This window comes from Oncorhynchus masou, chromosome 13 (assembly GCF_036934945.1).
Source record: "Oncorhynchus masou masou isolate Uvic2021 chromosome 13, UVic_Omas_1.1, whole genome shotgun sequence".
In the NCBI taxonomy this organism is placed as follows: domain Eukaryota; kingdom Metazoa; phylum Chordata; class Actinopteri; order Salmoniformes; family Salmonidae; genus Oncorhynchus; species Oncorhynchus masou.
The window spans coordinates 81,570,062-81,589,787 of NC_088224.1; the positions used below are offsets into that span (position 1 = coordinate 81,570,062).

Sequence of the window (19,726 nt, forward strand, 5' to 3'; positions counted from 1 at the left end):
AAGGATGATTAGCCAGGCCCTGAAGATATCAGTAAGGATGATTGGCCAGGCCCTGAAGAGATCAGTAAAGATGATTAGCCAGGCTAAGGAAGAGATCAGTAAGGATGATTAGCCAGGCCCTGATGGGATCAGTAAGGATGCTTAGCCAGGCCCTGAAGGGATCAGTAAGGATGATTGGCCAGGCCCTGAAGAGATCTGTAAGGATGATTAGCCAGGCCCTGAAGGGATCAGTAAGGATGATTAGCCAGGCCCTGAATATATCAGTAAGGATGATTAGCCAGGCCCTGAAGGGATCAGTAAGGATGATTAGCCAAGCCCTGATGGGATCAGTAAGGATGATTAGCCAGGCCCCGAAGGGATCAGTAAGGATGATTAGCCAGGCTAAGGAAGAGATCAGTAAGGATGATTAGCCAGGCCCTGAAGGGATCAGTAAGGATGATTAGCCAAGCCCTGAAGGGATCAGTAAGGATGATTAGCCAAGCCCTGATGGGATCAGTAAGGATGATTAGCCAGGCCCCGAAGGGATCAGTAAGGATGATTAGCCAGGCCCTGAAGGGATCAGTAAGCTCTGAAGGGATCAGTAAGGATGATTAGCCAGGCTAAGGAAGAGATCAGTAAGGATGATTAGCCAGGCCCTGAAGAGATCAGTAAGGATGATTAGCCAGGCTAAGGAAGAGATCAGTAAGGATGATTAGCCAGGCCCTGAAGAGATCAGTAAGGATGATTAGCCAGGCCCTGAAGAGATCAGTAAGGATGATTAGCCAGGCCCTGATGGGATCAGTAAGGATGATTAGCCAGGCCCTGAAGGGATCAATAAGGATGATTAGCCAGGCCCTGATGGGATCAGTAAGGATGATTAGCCAGGCCCTGAAGGGATCAGTAAGGATGATTAGCCAGGCCCTGAAGGGATCAGTAAGGATGATTAGCCAGGCCCTGAAGGGATCAGTAAGGATGATTAGCCAGGCCCTGATGGGATCAGTAAGGATGATTAGCCAGGCCCTGAAGAGATCAGTAAGGATGATTAGCCAGGCCCTGAAGGGATCAGTAAGGATGATTAGCCAGGCCCTGATGGGATCAGTAAGGATGATTAGCCAGGCCCTGAAGGGATTAATAAGGATGATTAGCCAGGCCCTGAAGAGATTACATTTACATTTACATTTAAGTCATTTAGCAGACGCTCTTATCCAGAGCGACTTACAAATTGGTGAATTCACCTTCTGACATCCAGTGGAACAGCCACTTTACAATAGTGCATCTAAATCATTTAAGGGGGGGGGGTGAGAAGGATTACTTATCCTATCCTAGGTATTCCTTGAAGAGGTGGGGTTTCAGGTGTCTCCGGAAGGTGGTGATTGACTCCGCTGTCCTGGCGTCGTGAGGGAGTTTGTTCCACCATTGGGGGGCCAGAGCAGCGAACAGTTTTGACTGGGCTGAGCGGGAACTGTACTTCCTCAGTGGTAGGGAGGCGAGCAGGCCAGAGGTGGATGAACGCAGAGATCAGTAAGGCCAATGTTTCAGTATGGTCTGTTTAGGACAGTTAACAGCAAGCTGCAACTATGTTTACTTAAAGACAATTAGCTGTAATTAGAAGCATTTTCCTGCTCTGTACGTTATCATGACACTGTGTTCTTCTCTGGGTTGTTTCTGTTACATGCACCTTATACAGCTTCATTCTCAGCCCAGAACACCCAGCCATGGATGTGTTCAGCACTATTGACATGGCTGAACACTGGCTGGGGGTGTTAGTCTATTTATTCACAGCTCTAACTGATAAACAGCGTGAGAGCCCATCCCCCGCCCCTCAGACACCCGCTAGTTGCACTGGGGGAAGATTAAATAAGAAGCGCCTGGCAGTTTCACAGCATAATTGAAAGAGCATAATCTAGTGGAAATTGAATCAAATCCTATCTTTCTCTGAATTCAGCCAGCAGTTACTGATAAGCACACAGACTCAGACTCATCAACCTTGGAGCCAGTTTATTGGCTGTGGTTGCGTGTGCAAAACATGTGCATGTGTGTTTTGTGTGTTTGTGTGCGTGCGTGTGTGTGTTTGTGTGCGTGCGTGTGTGTGTTTGTGTGCGTGCGTGCGTGTGCGTGTGTTTGTGTGCGTGCGTGTGTGTGTTTGTGTGCGTGCGTGTGTGTGTTTGTGTGCGTGCGTGTGTTTGTGTGCGTGCGTGTGTGTGTTTGTGTGTGTGCGTGCGTGTGTGTGTTTGTGTGTGTGTGTGTGTGTGTTTTTGTGCGTGCGTGTGTTTGTGTGCGTGCGTGTGTGTGTGTTTGTGTGTGTGCGTGCGTGTGTGTGTTTGTGTGTGTGCGTGCGTGTGTTTGTGTGCGTGCGTGTGTGTGTTTGTGTGCGTGCGTGTGTGTGTTTGTGTGCGTGCGTGCGTGTGTGTGTTTGTGTGTGTGCGTGCGTGTGTTTGTGTGCGTGCGTGTGTGTGTTTGTGTGCGTGCATGTGTGTGTTTGTGTGCGTGCGCGTGTGTGTGTGCGTGTGTTTGTGTGCGTGCGTGTGTTTGTGTGCGTGCGTGTGTGTGCTCGTGTGTCTGTGCACCACTGTAACTTTGTTGGGACCTGTCATTAATCCCTGTTTGAGAACAAAGCCTGCTCTCTCCTGTCATCAGGGTTGCTTCACTCACAGACACCTGGCCCATAATGACCCTCCCCTGACCCTGTCCCAGCTACACACTCACTCTCAGGCTCATTCAGGCTGACACACACACACACACACACACACACACACACACACACACACACACACACACACACACACACACACACACACACACTGTTCAACAACCTGGAAACAATAACCTCATCAATCCGAGGCTCTGGAGAGGTGGTTTGAGGACAGAGCGGAGCAGGTGCGTATTACTGCTCAGTGATCATAGCTGTGTATAACTGTCCAGTGATCATAGCTGTGTATAACTGTCAGTGATCATAGCTGTGTATAACTGTCCAGTGATCATAGCTGTGTATAACTGTCCAGTGATCATAGCTGTGTATAACTGTCCAGTGATCATAGCTGTGTATAACTGTCAGTGATCATAGCTGTGTATAACTGTCCAGTGATCATAGCTGTGTATAACTGTCCAGTGATCATAGCTGTGTATAACTGTCCAGTGATCATAGCTGTGTATAACTGTCAGTGATCATATCTGTGTATAACTGCCCTACCTACACATGGCCTTTCCCATAATGAGGTTTCACTCTGTTTAAACAGAACACATTTTGCTAGCCCTGCTGTTTATAAGCTGTTTGTACAACAACATCCTCTCTGTGTTGTGTTTTCGATTTTTTGCAGTGATGTGTGAAATATTAGTGTAAACCAGTATTTGCTGTAAACACAGGCTCAGTGACTGTTGCTGTCCATAGCCAGTATTCGGCAGAGCTGGGAGGAGAATTACAACGCACAGCACCTGTCTGGTTAGGGAGAGATTTAACAGTGCAGTGTGGGATGTGTTCTTTCCTTTAAAGTGCCTGGGTAGGACGAGGACTCACAGAATGACTAAAAACAGCTCTACACATACACCAGGACCATCCATGTGTAATGGACTGTGCTGACAGATGGGAGAATGGATGGTCCGATATGTGAATGCCAATCGAAAGCAGAGCAATGCGCGGTGCTGTATTTTAAGAGGGCTGCGTCACAGTGTGTGGGATGGGCTGGGATGGGATGGAATGGGCTGGACTGGGATGGGCTGGGATGGGCTGGGATGGGCTGGGATGGAATGGGTTGGACTGGGATGGGTTGGGTTGGGCTGGGATGGTATGGTATGGGTTGGACTGGGATAGGCTGGGATGGGCTGGACTGGGATGGGCGGCGATGGGCTGGACTGGGATGGGCTGGGCTGGGATGAGATGGGCAAGACTGGGATGGGCTGGGATGGGATGGAATGGAATGGGCTGGACTGGGATGGGCAGGGATGGGCTGGACTGGGATGGAATGGGCTGCACTGGGATGGGATGGAATGGGCTGGACTGGGATGGGATGGGATGGGCTGGGATGGGCTGGACTGGGATGGGCTGGGATGGGCTGGACTGGGATGGGCTGGGTTGGGATGGGATGGTATGGGTTGTACTGGGATAGGATGGGCTGGACTGGGATGGGATGGAATGGGCTGGACTGGGATGGGATGGGATGGAATGGGCTGGACTGGGATGGGATGGAATGGGCTGGGCTGGGCTGGGCTGGGCTGGACTGGGATGGGCTGGACTGGGATGGGATGGGCTGGACTGGGATGGGCTGGGATGGGAATGAATGGGCTGGACTGGGATGGGCTGGGATGGAATGGGCTGGAATGGGATGGACTGGAATGGGCTGGGCTGGGCTGGGCTGGGATGGGCTAGGATGGGAATGAATGGGCTGGACTGGGATGGGCTGGGATGGAATGGGCTGGAATGGGATGGACTGGAATGGGCTGGGCTGGGCTGGGCTGGGCTGGGATGGGCTGGGATGGGCTAGACTGGGATGGGCTGGGATGGGAATGAATGGGCTGGACTGGGATGGGCTGGGATGGAATGGGCTGGAATGGGATGGACTGGAATGGGCTGGGCTGGGCTGGGCTGGGATGGGCTGGGATGGGCTAGACTGGGATGGGCTAGGATGAGTGTGAGTTAAAAATGAGAGACATGAAAAGTGGGAGGCTAATAAACACCAGAGAGTCAGAGACTCTCAGAGACGAAGAGAAAAGAGCAGCTGGCCCTGGATCCTCCTATCTATGTTAGCCCTGCCCCCTGGCTCCTCCTGTCTATGTTAGCCCTGCCCCCTGGCTCCTCCTGTCTATGTTAGCCCTGCCCCCTGGCTCCTCCTGTCTATGTTAGCCCTGCCCCCTGGCTCCTCCTGTCTATTTTAGCCCTGCCCCCTGGCTCCTCCTGTCTATGTTACCCCTGCCCCCTGGCTCCTCCTGTCTATTTTAGCCCTGCCCCCTGGCTCCTCCTGTCTATGTTAGCCCTGCCCCCTTGCTCCTCCTGTCTATTTTAGCCCTGCCCCCTGGCTCCTCCTGTCTATGTTAGCCATGCCCCCTGGCTCCTCCTGTCTATGTTAGCCCTGCCCCTGGCTCCTCCTGTCTATGTTAGCCCTGCCCCCTGGCTCCTCCTGTCTATTTTAGCCCTGCCCCTGGCTCCTCCTGTCTATGTTAGCCATGCCCCTGGCTCCTCCTGTCTATGTTAGCTATGCCCCTGGCTCCTCCTGTCTATGTTAGCCATGCCCCCTGGCTCCTCCTGTCTATTTTAGCCCTGCCCCCTGGCTCCTCCTGGCTATGTTAGCCCTGCCCCCTGGCTCCTCCTGTCTATGTTAGCCCTGCCCCCTTGCTCCTCCTGTCTATTTTAGCCCTGCCCCCTGGCTCCTCCTGTCTATGTTAGCCATGCCCCCTGGCTCCTCCTGTCTATGTTAGCCCTGCCCCCTGGCTCCTCCTGTCTATTTTAGCCCTGCCCCCTGGCTCCTCCTGTCTATGTTAGCCATGCCCCCTGGCTCCTCCTGTCTATGTTAGCTATGCCCCTGGCTCCTCCTGTCTATGTTAGCCATGCCCCCTGGCTCCTCCTGTCTATGTTAACACTGTCTTCCCTGTCTCCTCCTGTCTATTTTAGCCCTGCCCCCTGGCTCCTCCTGGCTATGTTAGCCCTGCCCCCTGGCTCCTCCTGTCTATGTTAGCCCTGCCCCCTGGCTCCTCCTGTCTATGTTAGCCCTGCCCCCTGGCTCCTCCTGTCTATGTTAGCCATGCCCCCTGGCTCCTCCTGTCTATGTTAACACTGTCTTCCCTGTCTCCTCCTGTCTATTTTAGCCCTGCCCCCTGGCTCCTCCTGGCTATGTTAGCCCTGCCCCCTGGCTCCTCCTGTCTATGTTAGCCCTGCCCCCTGGCTCCTCCTGTCTATGTTAACACTGTCTTCCCTGTCTCCTCCTGTCTATTTTAGCCCTGCCCCTGGCTCCTCCTGGCTATGTTAGCCCTGCCCCCTGGCTCCTCCTGTCTATGTTAGCCCTGCCCCCTGGCTCCTCCTGTCTATGTTAGTCATGCCCCCTGGCTCCTCCTGTCTATGTTAACACTGTCTTCCCTGTCTCCTCCTGTCTATTTTAGCCCTGCCCCCTGGCTCCTCCTGGCTATGTTAGCCCTGCCCCCTGGCTCCTCCTGTCTATGTTAGCCCTGCCCCCTGGCTCCTCCTGTCTATGTTAGCCATGCCCCTGGCTCCTCCTGTCTATGTTAACACTGTCTTCCCTGTCTCCTCCTGTCTATTTTAGCCCTGCCCCCTGGCTCCTCCTGGCTATGTTAGCCCTGCCCCCTGGCTCCTCCTGTCTATGTTAGCCCTGCCCCCTGGCTCCTCCTGTCTATGTTAGCCATGCCCCCTGGCTCCTCCTGTCTATGTTAACACTGTCTTCCCTGTCTCCTCCTTTCTATTTTAGCCCTAGTTGAGAGTGATTAACAGCCTGGAAAATTAAATGCAGCATGAATGCCACCACAACATGTGCTGAATGGGGTTTCACACTATCAGCATTACCAAATGACGGGAGACAGAAGATGGTGTTGGGATAGAGCCATCCTGTGATGGAGGATAATGGTCAGATTGTTGCTGCCTTCAGCAGCCACCTGGGTTGTGGAGGTGATCGACACAGAGACAGAGAGGTGCAGAGAGAAAGGAAGGCCTCTCCATTCAGACTGGGCCCTTCAAATATGCCTGAGCAGAATGGTGAAGTGCCACCTCCACACTGAGGTGGGAAACCTGAGTGCTTTGGCCCTAAAGTGGATCCTCATGTCAAAGACCTATGGGACCTTCAGTCCACCTCCCTCTCCCTGCCCTGCGTGGTCTGACCTTGGGCCTTTGTGAGTGGTCAAGTGCTTTAGCTGTTAAGCCGTCCCTGAAACAAACAGTAACATAATGACAGTTCACACTCCCTGGGTCTCTATAGTGCCAGTGTGACCCTTTTCATTACCCTTCCTCTCACTTCACCTTGTCTTCTATTTAAAGGCTGTTTTAATGATTCATATTAAACTAGCAGTGAGGGCGTGAGGGGCCCCTGAATGCCTCAGAACCCAGAGGAATGTGTCCGGTGGGGGAGTAGGGTGGAGGTGAGGTGTCCCTGGAGGATCCTTGTCTTTCCTCTGGCTGGCTTAGTTAAATTGGAGGGTTGTGGCATTTAGACGACCTCTCCCTGTCTCTACTCCTCCCAGATGAACTGTTCGACCACATAACACCGATGTGATGGGTTGGGTTGTTCCACTGAGAACCTTCTGACATTCTTTTTCTATATTCCCCTGTTCTTAGAACCTGTCATTCCCCTACCTAGCAGATGTCATGTGGATTGTTTTGCTAATGAACAAGGTGTCACTCTTCATTAGGCTGCTGTGTCATAATAAAAGTGAGGCTCTGTTCTCCACATGCCAGTCATACCTGTTTTTAGATCACCTACAGTGCAGAGCGTAGGCACACATGGAGTGTTGACCACAGTAAATTAGATTTAGTGAGATGTTACATGGTGTGTCATAAATTGAATACATGTGTAGCAGTGTGTTTGACTGAAGTCAGCCAGTGAAAGGCAGCAGGTTTGGGGCTCTTTCGCAAGCTGTGTGGGACTACCCCCTTCAACTCCTCCCTATGTACACACACCCCCAACGTACACACACACACACACCTAAACACCTACACACACACCTCAGTCTAATGAAGGGATCTGTTACAGGCCTGGGGGTGGGGGTCCGGAGTCTTCCGGCTTGTGGGCTGAGGTGTGTAACCCTTAAACCCTTAAGCCCCCTTGGAACAGGCGGATCAGTGGTTCCCCCTTCTATTGTGTGCTGCTACTCTGACTGGCATGGCTGTCAGAGAGGGGCTGGGGGCCTGACAAGGACCTGAGAGGGGCCGGCTGCCTCACCCAGTGCCCGAGAACAAAGCACCCCCCTGGCCTGTAATCAAAGCCCTGGGAAATAACAGCCATCACGCTCACCTGGTCCTGGACACAACTTTTAGAGAGAGAGAGAGTGTGTGTGTGTGTGTGTGTGTGTGTGTGTGTGTGTGTGTGTGTGTGTGTGTGTGTGTGTGTGTGTGTGTGTGTGTGTGTGTGTGTGTGTGTGTGTGTGTGTGTGGTGTGTGCGTGCGTGCGCATTCTTTTGTTCTTCTTGTCTGGAACCCTCCACTATTACTGTACTGGAGATTGTTGTGCTGGAGTTCATTTGTAGCTGCAGTAACGCTTCCAATCGACCCTGACTCAGGAATGAGAATAGCATAGAATGGCTGGACAGGTACTGCAGTCAGTGGTGGAAAAAGTAGCGATTTGTCATACTTCATTAAAAGTACGGAAACCTTAATAGAAAATAGCTCAAGTAAAAGTGAAAGTCACCCAGTAAATTACTCCTTGAGTAAAAGTATAAAAGCATTTGTTTTTAAATATACTTAAGTATCAAAACTAAATGTAATTGCTAAAATATACTTAAGTATCAAAGCTAAATGTAATTGCTAAAATATACTTAAGTATCAAAACTAAATGTAATTGCTAAAATATACTTAAGTATCAAAACTAAATGTAATTGCTAAAATATACTTAAGTATCAAAACTAAATGTAATTGCTAAAATATACTTAAGTATCAAAAGTAATAGTATGAATACTTTTCAATTTCTTATATTAAACAAACCAGACGGCACCATTTTTGTGTTTTTGATTTATATACTTATAGCCAGAGGCACACTCCAACACTCAGACATCATTTACAAACGAAGCATCTGTATGTAGTGAGTCTGCTAGATCAGAGTACTTTTGGGTGTCAGGGAAAATGTATGGAGCAAAAAGTATATTATTTTATTTAGGAATGTAGTGAACTAAAAGTAAAATTAAATAGCAAAGTAAAGTACAGCCACTTCTTAAGTAGTACTTTAAAGTATTTTTACTTAAGTACTTTACACCGCTGGCTGCAGTTATTACAGTAGTACAGTACTTTGGTTTTCTATCACTTGGACCACAGGACATACATGGCTCACTAAGATTAATTTGTGAGTTTATACTCCCATCAAACATGACAGATGAAGTTGTATTGAACTCTGAATGACGTTGGTCATGGTTGTGGAAAAACACGTAACTCCATGGGTGAGGAAATACAATGCTTTTAAACTGAGAGAATGATTTGCAATGTTAGAAGTGGTGTTTTGTGTCCCATCTGACACCCCAGTGCCCTCTGTCTCTGGTTGATTACAATATGTCTCCTCTGCCTCTCTCAAGGTCTAACCTCTCATCTCTCTCTTTTCTCTCGTTCCTCAGATCCGGGGAGGAAAGCTGATGATAACCAATGCCAGAAAAAGCGATGCTGGGAAGTATGTGTGTGTCGGGACCAACATGGTGGGAGAGAGGGAGAGTGAGATTGCTGAGCTGACTGTGCTCGGTGAGTAACCTTCCTCATACACACACACCCACCCTGTTTATTTACCCCCCCCACACACACACACACACTCTCTCTCTCTCTCTCTCTCTCTCTCTCTCTCTCTCTCTCTCTCTCTCTCTCTCTCTCTCTCTCTCTCTCTCTCTCTCTCTCTCTCTCTCTCGACAGTACACCGTAGTTTGCCACAGTGTACTGTTGATTTAGGGCCAGATAGCACTGCATTTTGTTTTGTGCTTGTGTTTCCCAATAAGCAATGTAGTTTTGTTTTGACTGTGTTGTAATTTGTTTTATTCTGATTGATTGGATGTTCTGGTCCTGAGGATTCAGTGTGTTAGTAGAACAGGTTTGTGAACTCAGCACCACGACCAGCTGCTCTTTTTTGAGTTTTTATTATTTGTGGATATTGGCCTAATTCTGCCCTGCATACATTGTTTGTAGTTTTCCTCTGGACATGTAGAATAAACTTACAGAACTCTGCATGCAGAGTTTCAATGGGGTGTTTGTCCCATTTGGTGAAATCATGTTTTGCAAGTGGACACCACACCTCGCTGCCATAAAGTGCAATTGGTTCAATGACACATTCAATTAGTTTTAGCCAAATTTTAATAGGTATTTAAAGTTGAATTTGTTTTTTAATGGTGTAGAATGCCCTGCGTGCTTTCTCTCTCAGTTCATTCACTGCATCATTAGGTGTCCAGTTGAGCTTGTTTTTAAACCTAGGTAATTGTATTGTGTAGTACTCTATATATTTTCTAACAATTGAGAACTTTGGTCTAATTCTCTGAGATTTGGATCTTCTCAGGAAAAATCATTATTTTAGTATTTTTGGGGTTTACTGCCAGGACCCAGGTCTGGCAGGTCCAGGCTCTGCTGTAGACCATGTGCTGTGGGTGACAGCAGGCATAGGTCATCTTCGAAGAGCAGGCATTTAACCTCTGAATTGTGGAGACTAACACTAGGAGTCTCTCGCTCTGTCTCTCCCTCTCTCTCTCTCTCACACACATACTCACCATCTCTCTTTCTCTCTCTATTTCTCTCTCTCTCTATTTCTCTCTCTCTCTTTCTCACACACACACTCACTCACCATCTCTCTTATGCTCTCTCTCTCTCTCTCTCTTTCTCTCACTCACTCACACACACACACACACACACACACACACACACACACACACACACACACACACACACACACACACACACACACACACACACACACACACACACACACACACACACACACACACACACACACACACACCATCTCTCTTTCTCTCTCTCTCTCTCTCTCTTTCTCACACACACACACACACACACACACACACACACACACACACACACACACACACACACACACACACACACACACACACACACACACACACACACACACTCACTCACCATCTCTCTTTCTCTCTCTCTCTTTCTCTCTCTCTCTTTTTCACACACACACATTCTCTCTCTCGCTGTCTCACTGTTTGTTTGTGTACAGCGGTGAAGAGGGTCCAGATGTTTCTGTTTGTGTCTGTCTCCAAGGAGACTAAACGGTGTCATTGACCCCTTCAAGAGGAGTGTGACCTGGCCTTCACTCTACTAGTTAACCATGAACTCCCCCAGGAGCCCCACCCCCCCTTCTACTGACCCCCTTTTCTCCCCCACTGGACCCCTTCCCCTACTGACCCACCTCAGCACCTCTCTTCTGGCCAGCTGTGCCCCATTCCACCATGACTGGCCTTTGAACCCACAGCTCTCCGGTGCCTCAGTTTATAGTGTCAGTATAGACCTCTGTGTTGACCTCAGTGGGCTGAACTTCTGACTGTCCTCTCCACTTCCTCTACTTCCTGTCCCACTAGACCTCTCATCATTCCCTCCGACAGGGCCCACGTATTCTTCTGTCCAACATAAGATACATCATTATATATGGAAATCATACTGAGATGTCTTCAAAGAGCTCAGCTCATAGCTATGGCTTTGCCTGTTTGAGTAAACATCACAACAGAAAAACTCACGCCAGCCCCAGGCACTTACCGAGCACGTTTTCAAGCCAAGTCTGAAGAGGATGTGAGGAAGGAGGGAATGTGCAGAGGGAGGGGAGAGAGCAGAGAAGAGAGAGAGTAGAGAGAAGGGAGGGGAGAGAGAGGGGGAAGGTGGAGAGAGTAGGGAGGGGAGAAAGTAGAGAGAGGGGAGGTAAGAGAGCAGAGCGGAGGGAGGTCAAACTATTGAACTGCAATTGTTGAGCTGTGGGAAATATTAAAAAACAAATGTTGGAGGAGAGGGATATTAAAGGTATTAGGAAATCTGCTAAGTGTTCCATATGTGCGTTGTTGCGTGTTTCTACTGAGGGTATAGGGTCCGGAGAGGGAGTTGAGCAGAGCTGGACCTGAGGGACCAGGGTGGCTAGATGGCTATCTGTTTTCATTTCACAAGCTTTTTCCAAAATGTATTTTTATTTCAATCCCTGCTGGAAGGCTAGGGGGGATGGAGTGCAACAGCAAGCTTTTACAGACCCTCTCAGATCATCAGGATAAAGAGCAACGAGGGTAGATGTGATTACTTAAACACACTGCTAATGTTAGCACTGAGACTGCTGCTACAGACAGATCAGCAAGATGATTCAATTCCCATACAGTGCTAAAGATACAGTATAGTCACATACTATGATACTATATTATGCAAAACTATAATATGCTATGCTATACAATGCAATGATATGCTATTTTACCTGGCAAGTCAGTTAAGAACAAATTCTTATTTTCAATGACGGCCTAGGAACAGTGGGTTAACTGCCTGTTTAGGGGCAGAACGACAGATTTGTACCTTGTCAGCTCGGGGATTTGAACTTGCAACCTTTTGGTTACTAGTCCAACGCTCTAACCACTAGGCTACCCTGCCGCCCCAATGATATGCTGTACTATGCTATACTATGCCATGCTATACTATACTATGTCGTCTCCTATAATGCTTGATGAGGTGGGACAACACATCCTCCCGTTGCCAAGATAACAGCTCTTAGTCGTCTCCTATAATGTTTGATGAGGTGGGAGAGCACATCCTCCATTTGCCAAGATAACAGCTCTTAGTCGTCTCCTATAATGTTTGATGAGGTGGGACAACACATCCTCCATTTGCCAAGATAACAGCTCTGAGTCGTCTCCTATAATGTTTGATGAGGTGGGAGAGCACATCCTCCATTTGCCAAGATAACAGCTCTGAGTCGTCTCCTATAATGCTTGATGAGTTGGGAGAGCACATCCTCCATTTGCCAAGATAACAGCTCTGATTCGTCTCCTATAATGTTTGATGAGGTGGGAGAGCACATCCTCCATTTGCCAAGATAACAGCTCTGAGTCGTCTCCTATAATGCTTGATGAGTTGGGAGAGCACATCCTCCATTTGCCAAGATAACAGCTCTGAGTCGTCTCCTATAATGTTTGATGAGGTGGGAGAGCACATCCTCCATTTGCCTAGATAACAGCTCTGAGTCGTCTCCTATAATGTTTGATGAGGTGGGAGAGCACATCCTCCATTTGCCAAGATAACAGCTCTGAGTCGTCTCCTATAATGCTTGATGAGTTGGGAGAGCACATCCTCCATTTGCCAAGATAACAGCTCTGATTCGTCTCCTATAATGTTTGATGAGGTGGGAGAGCACATCCTCCATTTGCCAAGATAACAGCTCTGAGTCGTCTCCTATAATGCTTGATGAGTTGGGAGAGCACATCCTCCATTTGCCAAGATAACAGCTCTGAGTCGTCTCCTATAATGTTTGATGAGGTGGGAGAGCACATCCTCCATTTGCCTAGATAACAGCTCTGAGTCGTCTCCTATAATGTTTGATGAGGTGGGAGAGCACATCCTCCATTTGCCAAGATAACAGCTCTGAGTCGTCTCCTATAATGTTTGATGAGGTGGGAGAGCACATCCTCCATTTGCCTAGATAACAGCTCTGAGTCGTCTCCTATAATGTTTGATGCAGGAAGGGAGTTGAGATCATTCCTCCACACATAAACTCTCCAGAATTCACCCCATATCTTTTCAATCGTGTTTTGGGGACTGGAATGACCATTGCAAAAGCTTGATTCTATAGTCAATGAAAAAATGTTTTGTGTGGATTTGGGAGTGTGCTTTGGATCGTTGTCCTGCCAGATGATCCAACAACGACCCAGTTTTGGCCTAAAATCTCCTCGTTATTGAAGAAGTCCATGATGCCATGTATCCTAACAATGTTCCCAGGGCCTTTGGAAGTTAAACAGCACCAAAACATCACAGATCCACTACCATACTTCACAGAACAACCGCCGTACTTCACAGATCCACCACCATACTTCACAGGTCCACCGCCATACTTCACAGGTCCACAACCATACTTCACAGATCCACCACCATACTTCACAGGTCCACCACCATACTTCACAGATCCACCACCATACTTCACAGATCCACCACCATACTTCACAGGTCCACCACCATACTTCACAGATCCACCACCATACTTCACAGATCCACCACCATACTTCACAGATCCACCACCATACTTCACAGGTCCACCACCATACTTCGCAGATCCACCACCATACTTCACAGGCCCACCACCATACTTCACAGATCCACCACCATACTTCACAGGTCCACCGCCATACTTCACAGATCCACCGCCATACTTCACAGATCCACCACCATACTTCACAGGTCCACCGCCATACTTCACAGGTCCACAACCATACTTCACAGATCCACCACCATACTTCACAGGTCCACAACCATACTTCACAGATCCACCACCATACTTCACAGGTCCACCACCATACTTCACAGATCCACCACCATACTTCACAGGTCCACCGCCATACTTCACAGATCCACCGCCATACTTCACAGATCCACCACCATACTTCACAGGTCCACCGCCATACTTCACAGGTCCACAACCATACTTCACAGATCCACCACCATACTTCACAGGTCCACCACCATACTTCACAGATCCACCACCATACTTCACAGGCCCACCACCATACTTCACAGATCCACCACCATACTTCACAGGTCCACCACCATACTTCACAGATCCACCACCATACTTCACAGGTCCACCGCCATACTTCACAGATCCACCACCATACTTCACAGGCCCACCACCATACTTCACAGGCCCACCACCATACTTCACAGATCCACCACCATACTTCACAGATCCACCACCATACTTCACAGGCCCACCACCATACTTCACAGGCCCACCACCATACTTCACAGGCCCACCACCATACTTCACAGATCCACCACCAGTAGGTTTTATTTTATTTTCTGCATGACCATGACCATGGCTCTTCTGCATGACCATGACCATGGCTCTTCTGCATGACCATGACCATGGCTCTTCTGCATGACCATGACCATGGCTCTTCTGCATGACCATGACCATGGCTTTTTACACCCACCTCTGGTGTTTGTTGCCAAAAAGCTCTATTTTAGTCTCATCAGACCATAGATCATGGTTCCAATGAAAGGTCGGATGACATGTATCAAACTCCACCTGCTTACGCTTGTGGTCTGGTGACAGCCGTGGCTTTCTTCTGGCAACCCTTACAAATCAATTGTTGGCATGAAGGTGTCGTCTAATTGTAGTTTTGGAGAATTGGTGACCCCAATTTCTGCAATTCTCCAACTGTGATCCTTGGATATTTGTTTGCCATTTGAAACATCCTTCTCACTGTGTGTGGAGGCAAAATACACTTGTGTCTCTTCCAGGCAGGTTGGTCACAGCTCCAGTTGTTGACAATGTTCTAGTTATTGCCCCTAATAGTGGAGATGTGTTTTTTCAGCTGTGTAGATATCTCTCTTTTTATAACAATTTCCTGATTTGTGAAGGTCAATATCCTTTTGTCTCATTTTGTTTGTGTGTTGTCTGGCCTTTCCCATGTTGATGGATGAGTAAGGGGGTTTAGCCTGTGTGTCACCTCATATTTATACCCCAGTGAAACAGGGAAGTCGTGGCTGGACCACTTAAGAGTTCACAGAAATCTTAATCGGAATACACATCAATTTGATTGTTTTGTTCATCATCATTTGTAGCGGTGCCAGTAATTGTGGCAGGCATGTTTCTGAAAAAAAAACAAAAAACATTTCTTGTTGATATTTTTTTTTTCTTTGAACAATTTTAACTCAAATAAAGATTAGATGCATATGATATTTTTAATGTAAGGTCAAGCTGATAAACAACTGACATTTTTTCATAGCCTTTTTAGTTCATATTTACCAAGGGCACCAACAATTCAAGAGGGCACTGTATATTATACTATACTATGCTATACTATCCTGTATGACTGCAGATACAGTGTACTGACATACTGTAGACCAAGTACTGAATAGTTCCGTGCTATGTCATCTCTCTCTGCAGAGCGACCCAGCTTTGTGAAGCGTCCCGGCAGCCAGGTGGTGCTGGTGGACCAGAGCGTGGAGTTCAGGTGTGAGGCCCGGGGCGACCCAGTTCCCACCGTCCGCTGGAGGAAAGAGGACGGAGAGCTGCCTAAGGGAAGGTACTGTACTGTATGACTCATCTTCTGGCCACCTTTATTACAGCACAATCCCTATATCGCTCTATTTCATCCCTCACACCCTTGTGTCTGTCTGATGATCAGCATGTGTGCCTTTACAGTAAGGTATGAGTGTAAGTGTGTGTGTGTGTGTGTGTGTGTGTGTGTGTGTGTGTGTGTGTGTGTGTGTGTGTGTGTGTGTGTGTGTGTGTGTGTGTGTGTGTGTGTGTGTGTGTGTGTGTGTGTGTGCGTGTGTGTGGGCGTGCGTGTGCCCGTTTGACTGACTACCTGTGTGTATTCCAGATATGAGATCCGTGAGGACCACACCCTGAAGATCCGTCGTCTGACCTCTGCAGATATGGGTTCTTACACCTGCGTGGCAGAGAACATGGTGGGCAGGGCGGAGGCGTCGGCCACCCTCACCGTCCACGGTAAGACCACACAACTATGTTACTTACTCTAGTAAAATACTTTACATCAGCATTTCCCAAACTTGGTCCTCGGGACACCAAGGGGTGCACGTTTAGTTTTTTGCCCTAACACTACACAGCTGATTCAAATGATCAAAGCGTGATGATTAATTGTTTATTTGAATCAGCTGTGTAGTGCTAGGGCAAAAAACTAAACGTGGACGACTTGGGGTCCTGAGGACCGAGTTTGGCTAACTCTGCTGTACATGTTTACCAAGGAGAGGCCAATGCACCAGCTATCTTGAAAATATTGTACATTGTTACGGTACTTAGCCCTGTTGTTGAGCCTCTATTGCTGAAAGGTATATTGATTGTTCCACATGTTTAAGTCTCTCTAGTTGTATTTGTTACGGGGAGTTTTAGCACCTTAGATGTAATTTAGCTCAACCGCACTGCTATTATACACCCAATTCTGGAGCCTGAAAGGTTATTACTTTCACCCGTTCTCTCTCAATTAGCTGATTGATTTCTAATAAAGGTCATCTGAAAATCCATAGATCCTCCTACACTTTACACATGGGAGCTCAATGATAATCAATTCCATTTGCGGCACCCATAGGAGCGAGGGCATTCCTTTAGAGGCAGCTCTCTGGTCATGTTTAAGATGTGCTGTATCAGTGGTAGGCCTGTGGGAAGCCTCTGTGTGTCTCTCTCCATTGTACATCCTACTAACACAGTGAGAATAGAAAGCAGCTGGTCACAGAGTGTGAACACTCAGAAAGGAGTCATTCAGTAGACAAGGGGGCCTGGATCCCCCCAACCCTAAACCCTCCTGGGAGGCAAGCAGGGGGAACACTGGGGTCATTTAACAACAAGGTAATGGGAATATTGGGGTGCAGGGGAGGAGGAGAGGGGGTAGGGGATGGAAGGTGGTTCAGTGCACAGGGGATGGGGGATGGGGTAAGGAGGGTGTGGAGGTGCATAATTAAGGGGTTGAAGTGACTTAACACTGGAGCAGAACAAGATGGGAATTGAGGCTGGATGAGGTAGATAGGGGGTGGAGGGTGTGTGTGTGTGTGGGGGGGGGGGGGGGGTGTAAATGTTTGTATGGTGAGGTCAGATGTATAAAATTGTATTCCCAGCAGTCCTCGAGCACTATGAAGAGACTGGACATTTGAATTTGACCCGTCTATTCTGTATGACCTCATAAGCAGCATCTTATCTCACATGCTTTAGAGGTGTATTAGAGGAGTATTAGAGGAGGCATGCAGGATGAGGTAAGACCCTGTATTAGAGGAGGCATGCAGGATGAGGTAAGACCCTGTATTAGAGGAGGCATGCAGGATGAGGTAAGACCCTGTATTAAAGGAGGCATGCAGGATGAGGTAAGACCCTGTATTAAAGGAGGCATGCAGGATGAGGTAAGACCCTGTAATAGAGGAGGCATGCAGGATGAGGTAAGACCCTGTAATAGTGGAGGCATGCAGGATGAGGTAAGACCCTGTATTAGAGGAGGCATGCAGGATGAGGTAAGACCCTGTATTAGAGGAGGCATGCAGGATGAGGTAAGACCCTGTATTAAAGGAGGCATGCAGGATGAGGTAAGACCCTGTATTAAAGGAGGCATGCAGGATGAGGTAAGACCCTGTAATAGAGGAGGCATGCAGGATGAGGTAAGACCCTGTATTAGTGGAGGCATGCAGGATGAGGTAAGACCCTGTATTAGAGGAGGCATGCAGGATGAGGTAAGACCCTGTATTAGAGGAGGCATGCAGGATGAGGTTAGACCCTGTATTAGAGGAGGCATGCAGGATGAGGTAAGACCCTATATTAGAGGAAGCATGCAGGATGAGGTAAGACCCTGTATTAGAGGAAGCATGCAGGATGAGGTAAGACCCTGTATTAGAGGAGGCATGCAGGATGAGGTAAGACCCTGTAATAGAGGAAGCATGCAGGATGAGGTTAGACCCTGTATTAGAGGAAGCATGCAGGATGAGGTTAGACCCTGTATTAGTGGAGGCATGCAGGATGTGGTAAGGTATCTCACAAAAAAAGTTTAAGAAATCAACAGATGTGTGACTTTGGTTTGTTTGTGCCGATATGATCAAAGCCTCATTTTACCAAGCCCGGTCCTCATTTTACCAAGCCCGGTCCTCATTTTACCAAGCTCTTTCTGACCTCTCGATGAAGTCCTCCATACAGCCAGTTCTTCCTTACCATATAATACCATCAGGAAAATTCTAGACCGTAGTTATATATAAAAATATAAAAAACCTTAGCCTTAGCTCTCCATACCAAGCTTCATTTAGTGTGGGGTGTGAGCCACAGAGCCTCTGGCACTGATCTCTGATCTCCAGTCAGCCTGGCCAGGGACATGGTGAGGCCAGCTCGGATGGCAGAGAGACCAGGGAGGGCCTGGACACTGATGGAGGGAAGGAGAGAGGATAGCTAGTTAAAGACAAGCAGGCCACCGTCCAAGCCAGGAAATTGTATGCTCCTAATTGCAGGACATGGGCAAGCTTAAGGAATGAAAAGCTGGGTAATTGTAGGTCTGAATAGGGCAAGACAGGAGTAGATGGCAAATGAAAGAGAGAGAGAGAAAAAAGAGAAGCAGAACAGTGGCAGATTTCGTCATGTGGTATTTGTAACCGGCCTGATGCTTGTCAGGAGAGCTAGCACATGGAATGACTGATCTGTCATACGTGTTATCGATCCTACAATCATGTGTGTCCCATCAGATCACTGAGGACCACAAGATGGGAGGAAGAAACAATAAGGGATAGATTAAGGCACAAGTAACATGTTGTTTAACAACAGTCAGGAAAGGAAGGTTGCTGATGCATCGCGTAACATTTCTTAGACAGTTGCCACTGGTTTAATGTCATTTCAGTGGTAGTGATTGGTTGGCTCAGACGACGTGTTACACTGGAGTAAATCAGATTGTCTGCTTCTGTGGAAGTCATGTAAATGTTCTGATAATTCAATGCTCTGCCAGTAACTCCCAGATGAGGGTACTGAAGAGCCATTTAAACATGGCTTGCATCGAGAAGGAAAGTTCACAGCATCACAGTATTGCGAGCTATAGCATGGAACATGATTCAACATTTTTGTGATTACAGTATGTTATGTGAACAGTATATTCATTTTAATCGTTTTTGCTTGAATCGAAAGTGTTTAAATAATTTATCACGACTCTAAAGTGAAATCTTAAAAGAGTTATGTGCTGGTTCGTTTGGCCCATTCATTCCAGAATGGACAGACAGAGGTTTTGTTCTTCACACCTCACATGGCCAGATCCTCAGTGAACAATGTCAGCATTGTGCTGTGGCGCCCAGAGATATTTATCTTTCTCACTGCTCTGCTCTCATTACTAACTTAATCAGTGAATGTTTTACACACGTGTTTTGCCTGTCTGTTACACCTCCTCTCTCTGG

At 47.9% G+C, this 19,726-nt stretch overlaps 1 protein-coding gene across 1 annotated transcript in view; it reads left to right on the plus strand.

The window, feature by feature from the left end:
• The window catches only part of LOC135553133 (roundabout homolog 1-like), a 331,155-nt gene that overhangs the window by 194,400 nt on the left and 117,029 nt on the right, over positions 1–19,726 (plus strand). Inside the window, exons 4-6 of the mRNA XM_064985272.1 lie at positions 9,232–9,352; positions 15,747–15,885; positions 16,186–16,313. Of these exons, the coding sequence (XP_064841344.1) occupies positions 9,232–9,352; positions 15,747–15,885; positions 16,186–16,313 (388 nt within the window). The remainder of the gene's footprint in view (positions 1–9,231; positions 9,353–15,746; positions 15,886–16,185; positions 16,314–19,726) is intronic.